At 32.7% G+C, this 17,704-nt stretch overlaps 2 protein-coding genes across 7 annotated transcripts; one reads left to right on the top strand and one right to left on the bottom strand.

Annotated features, from left to right (window-relative positions):
* Positions 1 to 6,492: 6,492 nt before the first annotated feature.
* Positions 6,493 to 10,017, bottom strand: LOC145096076 (protein FAR1-RELATED SEQUENCE 5-like). Its single transcript, XM_079033847.1, has 7 exons — positions 9,816 to 10,017; positions 8,795 to 9,023; positions 8,383 to 8,569; positions 8,209 to 8,309; positions 7,834 to 8,095; positions 7,179 to 7,745; positions 6,493 to 7,104 (listed from the first exon to the last, which is right to left on the bottom strand). Exons 1-7 carry the CDS (start codon positions 10,015 to 10,017, stop codon positions 6,493 to 6,495), a joined length of 2,160 nt encoding a protein of 719 aa, XP_078889973.1.
* Positions 10,018 to 10,476: 459 nt separating this feature from the next.
* On the top strand, positions 10,477 to 17,378 carry LOC145093660 (uncharacterized). Of its 6 annotated transcripts, none has more exons than XM_079031865.1 (7): positions 10,477 to 11,204; positions 11,362 to 11,462; positions 11,586 to 11,666; positions 12,453 to 15,649; positions 15,721 to 16,187; positions 16,273 to 16,748; positions 16,823 to 17,378. In XM_079031865.1, exons 4-7 carry the CDS (start codon positions 14,243 to 14,245, stop codon positions 16,891 to 16,893), a joined length of 2,421 nt encoding a protein of 806 aa, XP_078887991.1. In that variant the 5' UTR covers positions 10,477 to 11,204; positions 11,362 to 11,462; positions 11,586 to 11,666; positions 12,453 to 14,242; the 3' UTR covers positions 16,894 to 17,378. The 6 variants fall into 6 exon arrangements, with proteins under 6 accessions (XP_078887991.1, XP_078887995.1, XP_078887993.1 ...); XM_079031867.1 differs by having other exon boundaries at positions 10,479 to 11,204; positions 12,008 to 15,649; XM_079031863.1 differs by having other exon boundaries at positions 10,479 to 11,204; positions 11,574 to 11,666.
* The last annotated feature ends 326 nt before the right edge of the window (positions 17,379 to 17,704 follow it).

Genomic DNA, 17,704 nt, shown 5'->3' with positions numbered 1-17,704 from the left:
CTGGATGGTCCGATCCGTGTATATATATATATATATATATATATATATATATATATATATATATATATATATATATATATATATATATATATATATATATATATATATATATATATATATATATATATATAAGGTAAGTTCATTTGAGACCACCTATATTTTGTGAAACCGTGAGATGTATTTTTTAATTTTATTTTTTATTTTTTTAGATAATTCATTTTTCGAAAATAATATTTAAAAAAAGAATTTTTTGATTTTTCCATTTATTTTGCATTTTAAAATTATTTTTAAAATATGTACAGTGTAATATTCTATTTAGAATATTTCACGTATTTTTCAAAAAAAAAAATAGAATTTTTTTTTTATTTTTTTTAGTTAATTCAAGTTCCGAAAATAATATTTAAAAAAAGAATTTTTATATTTTTCCATTTATTTTGTATTTTAAAATTATTTTTTAGAATATGTCAGTATAATATTATATTTAGAATATTTCACGTATTTTTCAAAAAAAAAAACGGAATTTTTTTTTATTTTTTTTTATTTTTTTTATATTTTTTTTAGTTAATTCAAGTTCCGAAAATAATATTAAATTTTTTTTTTTTGAATTTTTTCATTTATTTTGCATTTTAAAATTATTTTTAGATTTGGTCTCACGGTCTCACAAAATTAGAATGGTCTCAAATGAACCTGAACCTATATATATATATATATATATATATATATATATATATATATATATATATATATATATATATATATATATTCTAGATCAAATAAGAAGTGAATTATTTGTAGGAAGTAAGGAAGACATATATATATATGGAAGTTATCCTACAATTAAATAATGAAATATATAAATACGTTACAACTTATGGTAAATAATAACTTTCATTTAAATGATGAATTAAAATGAGATAAATACGCTAAAAAGTTATCTCTTTGTTATCCCTAATATTATCACATATCTTTATGTCTTCCTGCCCTAATTTCCGCCTAAAAATGAAGTCGGCATCAGTGATTGATAAAGAAAAATCAATAGTTTAAATGAAAGCTATCAAATTGAAGATCATGCTCTACGATATTGAATTTCTACTCCAAGGGTTTATACCAAACTTCAATATTCCTCTACGAATCCGGTTATACAGAACCATATTTTTCGCCCAAAAAACTCATTCGTATTTTCAAATTGAAAAAGAAGAATCGATGGTTTATTATTGGAGATTGTATACCATTAAATTGGAGATATTGTACTACGGATTTTTCTGTTATGATGGTTTTACAAAGATTAAATGGATGGTAAAGCAATATAAAGATGGTCGAAGGCTTCATACCGAAATTCAGCAATCAGATACAATTTCTTGTGGGATTTGCGCTGGTGTTTAATTTTTTTTTTTTTTTTTGACTAATGGAGTATCCTGGTGAAGCACAACCTCATACAAACTCGACGGGTAAGTACTTTTTGATAGCTTATTAGTATTCACTTGTTGTGAACAAGACAGCAGTGCTTGACATTATTTATGCAAGTTATATACATTTGTTCTTAATGATAATAGTTGTCAAGTGTTTAAGTGAATCAAGTGTTTTTTATTACTATATATGATGTGAATTTAGAGTCCTGGTAATAAAACCTAGGTAGTAAAGTGATTATGTTAGTAGAAATGATTTTGGTTACCAATGTTTATCTTTCAAATGAATCCGGTTAAACAGGTTTTTGGTATTAGGGTTGTATAGGATGTATTGATAGATCTTTAACTGATTCAAAATACTGTAACATATATTCAGTTAGGTATTCACGTTAAATTTATTATATTTTCTCTTTAATTTTACATTAATAATCGTTTAAGTAATTTATTTTTACATATTTGGTTCTAAAGTGATTACATCGGATACTTATTCTCGAAAGCGTCCAAGTGATGATGACGACGATTTTGTAAACCCGCCACCTGTTACAACGTCGATACAAAAGATTGTGAAAAAGCAAACCAGAATAGAAAAGCCAAGAAACGTGGAAAATTCATTAAGATGTTTGAATACCAGGTTCCCCACGGAACACATAACCAAAACCATGACCTTGCTGAACAAAGATCAACAAAGATGTGTACAATCTATTGGATTTGGATCGGCTCTAAATATGCAGTTAGAAAAGCTACCTCGTAGGATATGTTACTGGGTCGTTGAAAACTACAACCCAACTAGCAATTCCATTCATGTACAAGACCAAAGACTTTTAGTGACAAGGGACAGAGTACACGAGGTATATGGGATTCCAATGGGTGACATACCAATGTCTAACCCTTCCAAAGCAAATTCTGAAAATAAGGTTGTCAAACTTTGGAAATCCCAATTTCCAAAAACAATAAAAAGAATACGGCTAACACATGTTATTGACATGATAGTAAAGGATACAAATGCCGGTCCATTTTTTATCATGAATTTTCTTGTGTTGTTTGTATCGGTGATGATTGAGTATTCAACGATGGGGACTGTCAATCAAGGGTTTTTGGAAAATATTCCGGGTGATATGGATATCAAACAACTAGATTGGTGTGGATTTGTTGTGTCATGCTTGAAATCAAGCCGAAAGATGTGGAAACCCTTGGACGATAAGTGCGTTTACACCGGTCCCATTGTATTTCTTCTGGTAAACAAATTTCCTTAAGTTTATCAAAACATTATTGAAGATGCTTATATATATCTTATATATTCTTGATCAACATATTCTTTGCAATTGTTTTACCTTAATTTTACAAAAGTTGAGGATGGCACAATTCAAAGTCCAACTGCTGGAATGATTCACTGGACAACAGACATGTTGAAAAGGAGGGAGTTAGAAGAGCTATCTAAAGGAGGTTTCGGAAATGTAACCATATCATTACAACACATGAACATGAACCGCACTGAACAAGGTATATTCGAGCATTTTCAAACTATTTTTGTGGTATCAAACAAATAAAACGTACAAAACATTAATTCACAGAAGATAATTACAAAACAGAAAATGGAGAGGATGATGATGTTGTTGGATCTGAAAGAGATTGCATATCTCCTGATGGGTTTATTGGAAATGTAGTTCAAGAAACATCAGAAAATGATGCAAACAACAACTTCAAGGTAAAAAACATTCTTTTTATAATTACTGATTCACGTACTTCATGTATAAACTGATTCAAGTTATGATGCCATTTTGTTTATCTATAGCATTAAACATGGTAAACATTGTGGTTTTAGTGCTTCATTTATACACTCATTCACATAATTTTTATTTTACGTTCTTTAATTTTTAAACTGATTCACCTAATTACTGATTCAAGTTCTTCACTTTTTGTGACACTTGTGAAAATTATGCTTTTTAGTGATTCATTATAAAACTAAAATGAATCAATTGCTTCATCACATTTTGTTTTATTGATGGAAGTGCTTTTTAGTGAAACATATGCCATTTGTTTTATTGATTCAAGTGCTTCACTTTTTGTGACACTTATAGGATACTTGTGAAAATTATGCTTTGCAATGATTCATTATAAAACCAAAATGAATCAAGTGCTTCATCACATATGTTTTACTGATTCCATTTCATATATTGTCACAATATTACTTTTATAGCATTCTACTTATGTTATGCTTCTTCCCAGGAAATTATGAGGGAAATAAACTTCAATTTCAATGCATATCACAATGCAAAGAGAGCTATAGATAAGTTGTTGATGCGAGGTGTAAAGAAGTTTCCCGATTCTGTCGAACTGTGCATGCTAGTAACAAAAAGAAATCACGAATTCAATCTGGCATGGCCAGATTTTTCAACTTCTGATGATTCTGATGATGGGACAACTTCCAATGGCACCACCACACCTGTTATGCATTATCAACAAAATACAACCGCAATTAAAAATGATCAATTTCAGGAATCAACAATGGTGGGTGATGATGCAGTTGCTGATGTTGTGTGTACACCTTTTACTCAAATTCTAAACGAAGATACTTTTGACATGTTGTTGGAATCAGCATTAGCTACCTCTATTAGACATTCAAGTCATCAAAGTCTCACTCATTTAGATCAGCGTGAAACAAATATCAAAAATGATGATGTAAACACTGTTCCTGTTACTATTGTGGCACCAAGACGGTCGAGAAGATTGGTTCAACTAACCGACAAACTTAGATCACCTCATTATAGGAGGGCCGTTGATCCAAACCAACCGATTAGATCAATTGAGGAGAGAGTGTCAGGTTGGATTTTCGCAGGGCTGGAAGATGAATGGTACATTTTCTAAATTAATATATCCCCTCTACATTAAACAAATAATCACACTAGCTATATAGAAATTGATGCGAGCTTATTTTGATTTAGGGATCTTGTATTTGAAACAATGTTTGGAGATAGTGGACCTCGGGGAATTTTTGAGAGTATGATTCCTGGATCCAAAATCCATGGAACAATAATTGATATTTGGGCTACTATTCTAAACCATCTAGAACTGAGCAGAAATAAAAAGTCACCAGCAAGGATGTTTTTATCATGCACACTCCTGGTAAAATTACACTTAGGGTGTATACTTACTTTAAATGATTCAATAATATATATATTTTAATTGTAGAGCAACTTCATACTGGATGAGGCGATTTGTATAGAACAACGATACAAAATGTTCGTTGATCCCATGAATGAACATATCGAAAAGTTCAAGCAATGCACAAGCTTTAATGACATGGACCTAGTAAGTCATTTTCATTACACTAATTCACTTGTTTTAGACAAACTTCATTCAACCAATTTTGTTATGGACATCAGGTATTCTTCCCGGTGCTTGAAAATGATCATTACTACCTTATTGTCTTTGATTTCAAAAAATCAGAATGCGTAATAATAGACAACATTTACTCTGAAGAGTCGATTGAAGTAATTTATGGAAATGTGCCGAACGATCTGGTAAGGAAATTTCATTTTAATTTAACTTACCCATGATCATATATTATATTCTAATCACCTATCATATTTATTCCAGAAAATATTGTTTACTCTGTACATCGACGCTTTGAATCATCCAAAAAGAAATTCAATTAAGCGTGCAGTCACAGTTCGATTGTCCATGGCATGGATGACAAAAATGAACTACATAGATTGTGGAGTATTCATTTTGAGGCACATGGAAACATATAAAGGTGATGATTTGGATAAATGGAATGTTGGTTTGGAGCCTGAGTTCCCAGACAACGATGACCAACAGATGCAGTTAAATGAATTAAGAAAAAAGTATGTTACGAAAATTTTGACATCCGATTTAAACCTTATCAAACGATCTTTGCACAAAAAGTTGGCATCATACGATAAGTTATCTGATTTGGAAAAGGAAAACTTCAAAACCGAAGAACGTCTCCAACGGATTGAGCGCATAATCAGTTTGTTTTATTAGATTTTCATTAAGCTTTCAAGCATGTTTTATGCTCTTTTTTTGGCTTTGTTTTTGATGTGACAATGATTCAGTGTTTTGTTATCCGTTTCAAGTGAAAATTATTCAGTGTTATGTTATCTGTTTTAAGTGACCAATCTTTCCTTATTATTCATTAATTTATTATGCATTTTTATGATTACTGTAATTTCCTCTATCAAAATCGTTTATGATATTTCTGATATCAAATTCGAAACGAAGTTACAGTCTTTGATATTTACTACACTCACCTGTTCAATAACATTTTTATGATGTATGTATTAATCACATGGATTATTAAAATAAAACTAAACCTTAAGCCTCAAGTTGATTCCTTTTATTACTTAGGTTGTCATGAATCACTTTCATCAGTTTCTAATTCATGCCATTAAACTACATATGCCACATAAAGTAATTCTCAAGTTTGTTAAGGCATCACTTATCATATAAGCATTAGAGCTACTATAACATGTGATTTACACATATGCAATTACTGTCTTAATACATTAGAGCTACTATAGCCTGTGAATACATTAAGTAAACTTATCATGTAAGACTTAGAGCTAGTTTAGCATGTGATCTACACAAATGCACTTACTGTCTCAATACATTAAGTAAACAAAATTAGCTTCATGTCTTACTACTTAGTGTGTTATACGGATAGAATGAAATATTGGATTCATCCAAAAAAGTTGGCTTAATTTATTAATACTCTTACCATTTACAAATATTGCTATCATGTCAGATTGAGTCTACTTATTGTTTGACCAATCCTTTTAAGTAATAATTAATATATTTAAATCATTTTTTAATTCATGCCATTTAACTAACGTATGCCACATAAACCGATGTTCCATGTAGTTATGACATCACGTATCATCTAAGCATTAACAATACCATAACATGGATTCAGGCATAGATAGTAATTTATTAAAAATAACACTTCAACTATCTACATATATTCTTGCAAGTACATTGCATAAATGTAGAACTCAAACATTTATTTTTATTTGTAAAATAACATTTTTTTTCTTGAAAACTTAGTATGTAAGAAGGAAAAACCAAATTATTTAGAAGTAGCAACATTAGCTTTTTGCTGGCAAGTGCGAGCATTATGATCAACATACTTTCCGCATTGTCCACATTTTCTCGAACCCTTTTTAGCATTCACAATCGCAGTCTCTTTTTGTCCTATCATCCTTTTCTTAATCGGGCCACTACCTTTGTTTCTAATTCCTTCTGGAACTTTAACCGTTACTTCATCTCTCTTCTCAACACCAAGTACCGATCCGATGAAGGCTGTGTTCGTCATGGGTTGTGCATTTCTTGTTTCTTCTTCAACATCTTTCATCAACTCCTTTACTTTCTGTCTATATAACTTTAGCTTTTCCATATTAAAAACTAGCCGATCAACACAATAATCAACTGAAAAGTATATGTCCCGGATCATTGCTTTAAAATCTTCATTTGCATCATTTGTAGGAAATTGACACGTATTATATCCGCTTGCTGATCTCGGCACCACATCCTTTGTCCATCTTCTTGAAACATATTTTTTAGGGAAATGTTCCACACCCGACATCCTTAATACATAAAAGCAGTGTCTACATAGACACCCAGTTAATTCGAATCGTAAACACGAGCAACTAACAGTGCAATCGGATTTCATGAATGAAACCTGTCAATATTACAAAATAATAATATCAGTTTTTTTAAACCAATACTAGATACAACGGACTAGATTATACATACCTCAAAATCACCAAAACGTTTTACATCTTTGTCGATATCCTTGATGCTGAATTTAGTTATTCCATCATATTCTACTACTTTAATTGAGTAGCATGTAAGCATCGATGCCATTATCTCTGTTTGAACTTCAAAGAACACAGTTCGTGTGAATGTTTGAGCTGCCTCCTCTTCAATCAGCAATTTAGTTATAATTTCAGGATTCGTGTAACGCGAGTCATGATTGTTTTTACGTTGAACAAAACGTTGTGCTTCCATTGCCGTTTCAAAATGACTGACAAACTCAATTAAGTGCAAATCTGCATTTGTCATCAACCCGTAGAAGTAATTCTCACCTTTCGATCTTGATGTCGTTCGCATTAACCGTGATAAGTGGCAATCCTGAAAATAAGCAGGAATCCATTTATCTCGTATTGAAAACATTTCGTTAAACCAATTGTTACTATTTAAATCGTATTCATCCATTATTGATTGCCATTCTATATCAAACTCGCTTGCACTGATTCGTTCATTCCATATTAGACTGTTTAAACGTTTCAACACCCCCGTCTTCGACATATGTGAACCCAACTGAAAAATCAACTAGTAATCATCATTACATAAAAAATTTGTCAATTCAAGTAATGCATACAATGTATTATGTGTGTATATTCTTTACCTTATCAGTGAACTTCTGTGATATGTGCCACATACATAATCGATGCCTACATGATGGTGAGAAAACAGCTGGAATCACTTGCTTGATAGCCGGGTCTTGATCGGTCATCAACACTGTTGGTTCCCGTCCAAAAGTACTTTTAAAAGCCATTAACAACCATTTATATGATTCTATTGACTCACTAGCAAGTAAGCCAACAGCAAAAGTGACACATTTTTTGTGATTGTCGATACCAGTAAATGGCACGAAAATCATGAAGTACCTGTAAAACAAGTAATACGATATGAATTAAACTTGTTATTACTCACTATAAGTTCATATGATACGCCCAAACCGAAACATGATAATTTTTTAATAAGTAAAGCTACTGCATACTTGTTTATTCGGTAAGTAGCATCGAATCCAACAACATCTCCAAATACGGAATAATTACGTTTTGCTTCTTCATCTGCCCAGAATAACCCACATAGCTTCCCCTCACTATCCACCCAATATTCAAAAGTAAAGTCATGTAAATACTCCTTTTTTTTTAGTAAGCTTCTCAATTACCATGTCCGCATCACTCTCACCAATATATGTTATCATATCCCTTTTCAAATTCTTACATTCAACTTCCGTTGCCCCTACATTGACAAATCCACCTTGTGTTTGCTTCAATATCTTGAATGCTCTAACCGGACCAATATTTATATCTGAAACATCATTTACAAGTTGTTTCTGATGATATGTAAGCCTCCTGTTACTGTTAAAAAAAACAAAATCTTTTGGATTAACTAGTTCATGTGTGTGTTTCACCTCAAAATATTTGACCACCCAAAGATTTTCATCATTAACCTTCAATCGGATACAAGCTTTACATCGGGTTCGGTGACTTGGCCGATTACGACGCTGTTTGCTCCGGTCTTTCAAACTATCAAATGAACGTTTTTTTTTCTCTCCCTCCCTATTACATACTATGTACCTACGGGAATAACCATCTCCTTTTTTTGACTGCTCTGTAGTTGCCTTTCGTATTTCAAACCCACTATTGCGTGCATATTCTCTATAAAATGCCAGTGCTTCATCATATGAAGGAAACACTTGCCCTACATATGGTTTCAACTCCACTTCTGGTTTCCAACCTTTTTCCACAAGTTCTAGACATTGAACCTCATCAGACTGAATACTTGTTGGTTGCGATTCAAACATATCTGTAACACATAAAAAGATTTATGTCAGATTCAATTAATACACAATTAATAAAGATTACCAACTTTAAGCTATTTCTTGCTGGGTTTATTGGAAATTTAGTCTAGGAAACATCATAAAATGATGCAGACAACATCTTTAATCTAAAAATTGATTCGTCTATAAACTGATTCACATACTTTAAATCTTACATTATTTAATTTTTATACATATTATATGCGCTGTAAAATCATTGTTTTTATACTTACTGATTCAAGTTATTCAAGTGATTCAAGATTTTCAATTCAAGTGCTTCACTTTTTGTTATACTTGTTTTTTATTTTACTTGCTTCATTAAAACCACAGTAACGAATCCATTTCATCATATCTGTATTACTGATTCCAGCGATTCAATTCAAGTGCTTCAGTTTTTTTGACACTTGTGTTTTTTTTTAAACTGCTTCATTAAAAACACCTAAACGAATCCAGTGTTTCATCCACTAACCGAAAAATAGGAGGCACAACTCATATTTAATTAAAACCTTTGTTTAGCATTTTTTTAAAGACAAGAAACAGCTTGCATCAGTTATCAACTTCTTTTACAACACCATTGAATAACATAAGTAGCATCACAAAATGCAATGAATCACAAAAATTGTTCCTCAAACAGATTTAATCACTAGTTTCCTAGTCTATAAAAACATACATCATATTGAATCAACATATTCACATTAACATAGAGTTCCAAAACTACATTCTTTAGATTCAAATACAAAATAAAAATAAAAAATTAACAAAAAATAACAAAAACAAACGTGAATCAGTAAACTTCTTTCTTCGAATTATGTTTAACGAATCTGCAAATTCATTGATTAATAAGTTGAAGCTTCTAACCTTTGATGCGTCTTCTTCTCTTGGTTGTGAAATGTGAATCCGTATACCTTTGCCTTTTGAATTTGGAAATCGGTGGATGTATATATGAGCTTCTTCATAGAGCTTGGTTGCTCTTTTTATCATGCTTACTCGTTCCAAAAAAAGCCCAGGCAAGAAAATAGGCAAAAAACAATTTTTACTTTGTAACTGATGCAAATCTTTAATATCATCATTGGAACGTGACTTACTCCTACCAATTTTAAAACCACTTACTTAAACATATCCTTGGCTCCAATATTACATTTCTTCCCTTTATCAATCATTAATTAGTATTACATTTCTTCCCTTTATCAATCATTAATTAGTATTTCTTCTTGCCTTCTTGCCTTCTTACCATTTTCACATTTCTTAATGGATCTATATATATATATATATATATATATATATATATATATATATATATATATATATATATATATATATATATATATATATATATATATATATAGATTAATTTAAAACCTCGTTAGGAACAGTAATTCATTCCTATTGTTTTCTTTTTTTTTTTAGTTTTTTTTTTTTAATTTTTATTTTTTTAGTTTTTTCTTTTAAAAACTATCTGTTTTTTTTTTTTTTTTAGATTAATATCCACCGTCTCTCTATACCAATGGACCAGGTTAGAGTCATCGACTAAGTATCCACTAATCGTCTTTCTATTTCACCACCGCCTCAAATACAATTTCTTCCGGAACATCATCCACTGTATCGTCTTCTCCTCACATTCACCACCGCCTTATCTCCCTTCTCTCCTATCTTTCTCTTTCTCTAGATGGTTCCTACCGCTACCCATCTCCCACACTACTCTCACCTCTGATCTATCTCGTCTGATCAATCGACTCAATCAACAGCTGGTTTGCAAAGCATAAACCCTATCTCCTACGCGATTAGGGCGGGTCGGTGATTAAGGCTTCAAATTGAGTTTCGTTCGATTCTCCACCAGGTTTATAATTCTACAATTTTCTCATAAAGGAGGCATATTCACAGCTGAATTCCTTACCTCATATCGATGCATTGATGCCTGATGTCCTGCTGACGGAGGTCGAAGTGGTGGAATTGAAGTCCGTTTTTGACCTCCACTCAAGGATGTTCTTAAACTTGCTGATGTTGACTAATCTAAACAGTTCATTGATAACATCACTGAAGCTATTATGGAGAGTAGTGTATATGATAAGAATAGCGATCCTTCGCAACATGAGATTCTGTAGGTTTTTAACAGAGAAATCGGTTTCAATCCTCCCAGAAACTTCTATCGCTGAATCTCTGCTTCCAAGGTTCATTCTTCCCCAGATATATTTACGTTTGTGAAACTAATGCGAAGTTTTATATTGAAATCGTGAAATTGATACAGAGTTTTATCTTTAAGTTTATTTACAATTTATTTCAGCTCAAGTTTTATAAATTTTAAATTGATTGTGCACCTTGTGTCAGGTTCTGATGTTGCTTCTGGTCATGTAGACAACATATTTCAAGCTAGAATCATGCCTTTCACTAATGACAGAACAATAGTTACTTCTGCTGCTGATGGCCAGGTTAGTTGTTTCATAGATTATGTCCTTTACATTATAATGTTAGTTGCTCACTTAGTTTCAAACATACACATTCATTCAAAACATATGTTCTTTTCTAATATACTGTGTCAGGTTTTTTATCAGGGAAGATGTGATTATTTCTGAATCAAGCTTTTCAGATTCAAGAAATATAGTTATGATCAAGATCATCCCTAATAAATAGAGGTTTAATTCTTTCTTTATTAGTTTGTTTTCTTAAGTCCATTTATAATTTATCTGAAAGTGAAGACTTAGTTATGCCAACAACCAACAGCAGCAACAAGATCGACATTGATTTGCTTTAGTTCCATATCCAAAGCACACAATCTACTTTATGTTTTTCCCAAATTGATTTGCTTGAAAATCTAGGGTTTATGTTTTTCCTAATGAGTTTGTGGTGAATTGGTAATGGTTCAACAAACAAACAGATTCAAAGTTCAGTGAACAAATCTTTGGTTTGAGGAATTTCTTTGAGAAAGAAAAGAAAATGGAAAATTGAATTTTGAATTTTGAATTTTGACCTGTAGTTGTGAACAATCAAAATTTGGAGTTGTGTCCATGTGTTTGAGAAGCTTGCCAGGTGTACAAATCTATATATTCATTCGATTCACATGATCTTTCTCTTCATCGTATTCATTACCACCAATTAAAGGTAGCATTGATCTTCAAGAAAGAAAATGACTACTATATCAGATATTACAGTGTCTGTTGCCAATTGTTGTTAGAATCACTATGTTATTTTAGTCACTTTATTATGTTTGATTTCTAAAATCACATGCCATGAAAACTGCTAAACTGTGTTTTGGATCCTTTGTATTTTTAAGTGATTAATAGGAAACAGATGTGTTTATAACTGATTAGTTATAGCCCAATCATTAAAAATATATATTATTCCTAGAAACATACATGTATTTATACGCTTTTACTAATTTTTAATTAATATGATGAAGTTTTATACCTTTTTTTGTGAAGCCAAGCAATGCTTTTTCCGACTTTCATACTGGACCAGGCTAAAAATGGTAAAATAGTTGTTTGCTTATATTCAAGCTATGCAGCTTTCGTATCCATAGGTGTTGTAGGTTATACATTTTAAATTCTAGAAAAATAGGACAAACATCATGGATTTATAACACTTATTAGGCAAAATCAATGTAAGTGATCTTTCTGGTATTTATGTACATATGTTACCAATCATGTATCTGATTGTTTTGTCATTTTATTTTGATTATTATGGATGGAAGCATTTGATCAAGCAAAACAATAGGTAGATAAATTGAAATCTTTGTTAATAAAAGAATCAATGACGACTTTTTATGGTCACTAATTAGGTAATATAGTGACAACATTCATTGATTAGTGACAACATTTAGTGACGAAACGGATCGTCATAGATTTAGTGACCAATGTATTTTAGTCACTATATAGTGACCATTTTATATTATGATTTAGTGACCAATGTATTTTAGTCACTATTTAGTGACCATTTTATATTATGTCAGTAATTAGTTTTTGCGATGGACCTATAGTGACAAAAAGTGAGACCAAAATTTTGGTCACTAAATCATTTAGTGATGACTTCTATTCTTAGTGACCATTTTGTTTGGTCACTAATTGGCAAATTTTTTAGTAGTCTAAAAAATGTTTACTATTTTCTTAATATAATTTTTTTGTAACTTTTTGCTAATAATGTTTATCAAAAAAAATTCAAACACAATTATAAGCAACAAATTTCTTTAATCTAAAACATCAATGGTTTCTTACAAAAACTAACAACTACAATTTTAAATTAAAGCCAATTCGTAAGTACAACGTTGTTGGTACAAAACTAACAATCACTTCTTACAAACAAATAAAAGAAAATAAGAAACTTTTAGTATAACTTGATTCAAGTGACAAGAAAGTTGAAACCTCACTAGATCCAACCTTTTATGGACCAACTCCACTTGCTTCTTCTTCAACACCACTCAGAATGCACAAAGAACACTAAACTAACCAATCTTTTATGGACCAACTCCACTTGCTTCTTCTTCAACACCATTCAAAATGCACAAAGAACACTAAACTAAATGAGACAAGGATATTGTATGATTCTAGGGTTTTTTGGAGGACGTATGCTACAATAAGAGAAATCCTAGAAGTTAATCCATTGGATAAATCAACACTGATGTATCAAATATGACCACTTTTCAAGATTTTTGCAAATTTATTAATATTTTAGTGAATTCAACTTTTTTATTGTTAATAAGAAACAAAAAATATTTTCATATTGTTTGTGTTGTTCAAACTTGCACTCCAATGTTGAGTCATTAATGACTCTTGTTGTGAAAGTTCATCAAGTTATGTAGTTGAATCAATGTCCCTCTCGTTATTTTTTTTTAATTCTTTTATTATTTTTCTTAACAAACATCGGGTCCATTCCTAAATCATAAGTTATAGGGATAATGACTTGAGAGGGTAACATACTATTCCATTTTGTCACATTTGGTCACTAAACTTTTTTTCGTGCTCTAATAGCCATTTAACTTGTTCATTCGTGTAAATTTCACCCCTATGACTGATTATAGCCGGTTTCACCGGTTGCATGGGTCTGATGTGGCTTTTTTTTCCTAGGTGGACAATGAGATGGCATGTAGGCCCCGATTTTGCCTCCCATCCTCATTAAAGTTAAGAGTGAAGTCTCGTTTGGTCCTTAAATTCGATTAGGGCACCAAGTCTCATTAACCCCCGATTTTTTCTCCTTCAATGTTCAATCGGTCTCTTTAATGGCTTCATCTCAATGTCCCATAGATCGAAACTTCATTGTAGTGGATTTCCACTATAATGGAACGTTTGCACCCAACCCATTAGTATACTTTGATCCCGACAAACAATCAGTAGGAGATGTTGACTTCAGTGCATTTGAGTACGAGGAGTTCATGGAATTCCTTCAAAAGCTCACCAGAACTAGAAGCAAAGACATTTACTTCTGCCTTCCACAAGAGTCTTTAAGTCAGGGAATTCATACACTGGTGAATGACGGTGATTACAAAGAATTTTTGGATTTGGCTTATGCAAATGAGAGGAGAATGAATGTGTATGTGGACCACTATAATGAACCAATCTTCGAATGGATTGAGGAAGAGGAAATTGAAGATCAAGACTACAGCTGTGAAGAGGATGAAGACTCAGTATTCTCAGAGACTTATTCTGTTGATCATGAAGAAGATGATGTTGAATATCCATTCCCAGCCAACAAAACCAAGGGTGACAGGTTCTTAAACAAACTTTGTGTAGACACATTAGATGAAGATGTTGAATATCTTGAACCTCGATACCCTGTACATGATGATAGACAACCATGGAATCAGATGAAACCACTGTTAGGTATGCGATTTTCTAACCCTGATAAACTTAAAAACATGTTGAGCAACTATGCAGTTGCTAATGGATATGATCTCTGGTTTGAAAAAAATGACTCCCAAAGGTTGTTAGTTAAGTGTTGCAAAAAAAACAAGTCACCTAATTGTCCATTTAGACTTTGGGCCTCTTGGATGAGTAAAGAGAGGACTTTTCAGATAAAATCTTTAGTTAGTGAACATAATTGTAGCAGGGTGTTTAAGTTTGGGTCCATAGTAACTTATAAGTGGTTAGGAAAACAGTTTATGAGTGAAATTATAGAGAAGCCAAAAATGAGTGTTAGGAAGATGAAAGCTAAAGTTTCAACAACATTAAATATAAATGTGAGTGAAGGGCAATGCAGAAATGCAAAGAAATTTGCATTACAAGAAATTGAAGGAAGTCTAATTGAACATTATGGGAGATTATGGTCATATGGTCATGAAATTATGAGGACAAACCCTGGGTCTACTGTGAGGATGGATGTAGACATCATGCAAGATTCCACAACTTTGTTTTCTAAGTACTATGTCTGCTTTAAAGCTATAAGTGATGGTTGGAAGGAAGGGTGCAGGCCTGTGATTGGCCTTGATGGTTGCTTTCTAAAGGGTATTGTTAGGGGAGAAGTTTTGGCAGCTGTAGGGAGGGATGCAAACAACCAAATCTACCCTATAGCATGGGCTGTAGTTGGAGTTGAGAACAAGACCACATGGAAGTGGTTCATAGATCTCCTCATGGATGATATTGATGGTGGTCTTGGTGCAGGCATTACCCTTTTTTCTGATGGACACAAGGTGAGCATTGGTTCATATTTATACATATGGTTTTATGCATGTTTCACTAATTTTGTTGTTGTTATTTGTAGGGGTTGCTAGAAGCAGTAAAAGAAAGGTGTCCAGAAGCTGAACACAGACAATGTGCCAGGCACATTGTGGCTAATTTTGCTAAAAGGTTTACCGGTCAACATTTCAGGAAGCTTTTTTGGAGGGCTGTTAGAGCTAGTACTGAACAGAAGTTCAAACATGTAATGGAAAAGATCAAATCTTTAGATACTCAAGCATATGAGTACCTTATAGACAGAGATCCTACTACCTGGTCTAAGGCATTTTTTAAAGAGGGCAGAGATTGTGATGCAGTTGAGAATGGGGTGAGTGAGAGTTTCAATTCTGCTATTAGGCATGCTAGAAGGAAACCAATCATCACTATGCTAGAGGAGATTAGGATATTTGTGATGGAGAGGATATACAGTCAAAGAGTAGAAGGAATTGAATGGGATTTGAATATCTGTCCAAGTATTAGGAAGCGTATACAAGATTTGAAGGTTAAACAAAGGTAACATGTAGTTTTACAATTCATCTATCCAAGTATTAGTTTGTGTTATTAGTTATTAATTTGTAGTCATTATTGCCTTATACAGATTGTGGGGGGTTACTCCTTGTGGTTATCAAAAGTATGAAGTTAGGTTCAATGATGCAGCATATGGAGTGGATCTGATTGCAAAGACTTGTGCATGCAGAATATGGCAACTTACAGGGATACCATGCTTACATGGAGTAGCTGCAATCTCTTCCCTGAATCAAGATGCAGAAACATATGTGTCCCAATCATACAGTAAAGAGGCTTTTCTAAAATGCTATAATTATAGCATTAACCCTCTCAATGGTAGTGATATGTGGGAAGAAGTTCCTTATCGAAAGCCTTTGCCTCCCAAAAGAAGAAGATTACCTGGTAGGCCATCAGTGAAAAGGAAGAGGGATGTAGTGGAAAGGGAGTTGAGTGGACCAGTTAGACATTCTGTGACAAGAAGGGGATCCCTGATAAAGTGTAGTATTTGCAAGGAACCAGGTCATAACAAGATAAAGTGTCCATCTAAGCAACAAACAAATACATCAGGTAAATGTCCCAATTATATGAACATGATACATTAATTTAATATGTAATCTTGAGACTTCAATTTTTTGTTGCAGCACCAAGTTCATCCAGGGATAGTGGAGCAGGACCAAGTCAACCACCAAGTTCATCAGGGGTAGTGGAGTAGGACCAAGTCAACCACCAGCAGCATCCCAACCACCTCCACCACCACCACCACCACCAGCAGCCCAACCACCTCCACCACCACCACCACCAGCAGCCCAACCACCTCCACCACCACCACCACCACCAGCTGCAAGGCCTGTCCCAAGAAGGGCCCCAATTGGTAGAACTGGACGGAGGAAATATTCTGAAAGGATTGTCAAAATGGCATTGAGGAGGAACATACCTGGGGTTGGGAGTAGTGCAGAGAACCCTGCAGTCCTTAATTAAGTAGGTGTGTAGGTAGTGGGTGGGCACATCTTTTGTTATCAAGTTGTGATGTAAAGACAATACTATCTGTTATTTATGCTTTTCTTTTGGGTTTGTAGGCACATGGTTGCCCTTCTTTTGTGGTCCCTAGAAGGAATCTTTTGTCCTTGTGTATGCAGACAACTACTCAGTACTCACCCTTTATTTAATTTAGAATATTGATGGAGTATTTGCAATGAATTCAACCACCGTATTCAATTAGTTTCTTATTATTTCTATGCATTGTTGTCTCAATGATTCCATTACAGTCAAAGAATGGAATCCTATATTGTTAGATAATATGACAGTTAATCAGTTTTTACTACCAAGGGTAGTTTCGTCAATTCCTATTTTCTAGTCTATTACAAGTTATTTAAACATGTTGATGTGTAATGTTATTAAGGGATAATGACAGTTAATCAGTTTTTACTACCAAGGGTATTTTCGTCAATTCCTATTTTCTAATCTATTACAAGTTATTTAAACATCTTGATGTGTAATGTTATTAAGGGATAATGACAGTTAAT

The sequence above is a fragment of the Lactuca serriola genome, chromosome 3, assembly GCF_051521515.1.
Source record: "Lactuca serriola cultivar US96UC23 chromosome 3, Lser_US96UC23_V15, whole genome shotgun sequence".
NCBI lineage: Eukaryota > Viridiplantae > Streptophyta > Magnoliopsida > Asterales > Asteraceae > Lactuca > Lactuca serriola.
Note: the sequence above shows the minus strand (reverse complement) of the source record. Positions and strands in the feature narration are given on the sequence as shown.

Excerpts from the sequence above, each read along its gene's own strand:
- LOC145093660 (XM_079031865.1), top strand. The coding sequence starts at position 14,243 with ATGGCTTCATCTCAATGTCCCATAGATCGAAACTTCATTGTAGTGGAT. Across the intron at positions 15,650-15,720 it reads TTTTTTCTGATGGACACAAG|GGGTTGCTAGAAGCAGTAAA; the intron begins GTGAGCATTGGT and ends TGTTATTTGTAG. Across the intron at positions 16,749-16,822 it reads GCAACAAACAAATACATCAG|CACCAAGTTCATCCAGGGAT; the intron begins GTAAATGTCCCA and ends TTTTTGTTGCAG.
- LOC145096076 (XM_079033847.1), bottom strand. The coding sequence starts at position 10,017 with ATGATAAAAAGAGCAACCAAGCTCTATGAAGAAGCTCATATATACATC. Across the intron at positions 8,310-8,382 it reads GTGAGAGTGATGCGGACATG|GGGAAGCTATGTGGGTTATT; the intron begins GTAATTGAGAAG and ends GTGGATAGTGAG. Across the intron at positions 8,096-8,208 it reads GCTACTTACCGAATAAACAA|GTACTTCATGATTTTCGTGC; the intron begins GTATGCAGTAGC and ends CTTGTTTTACAG.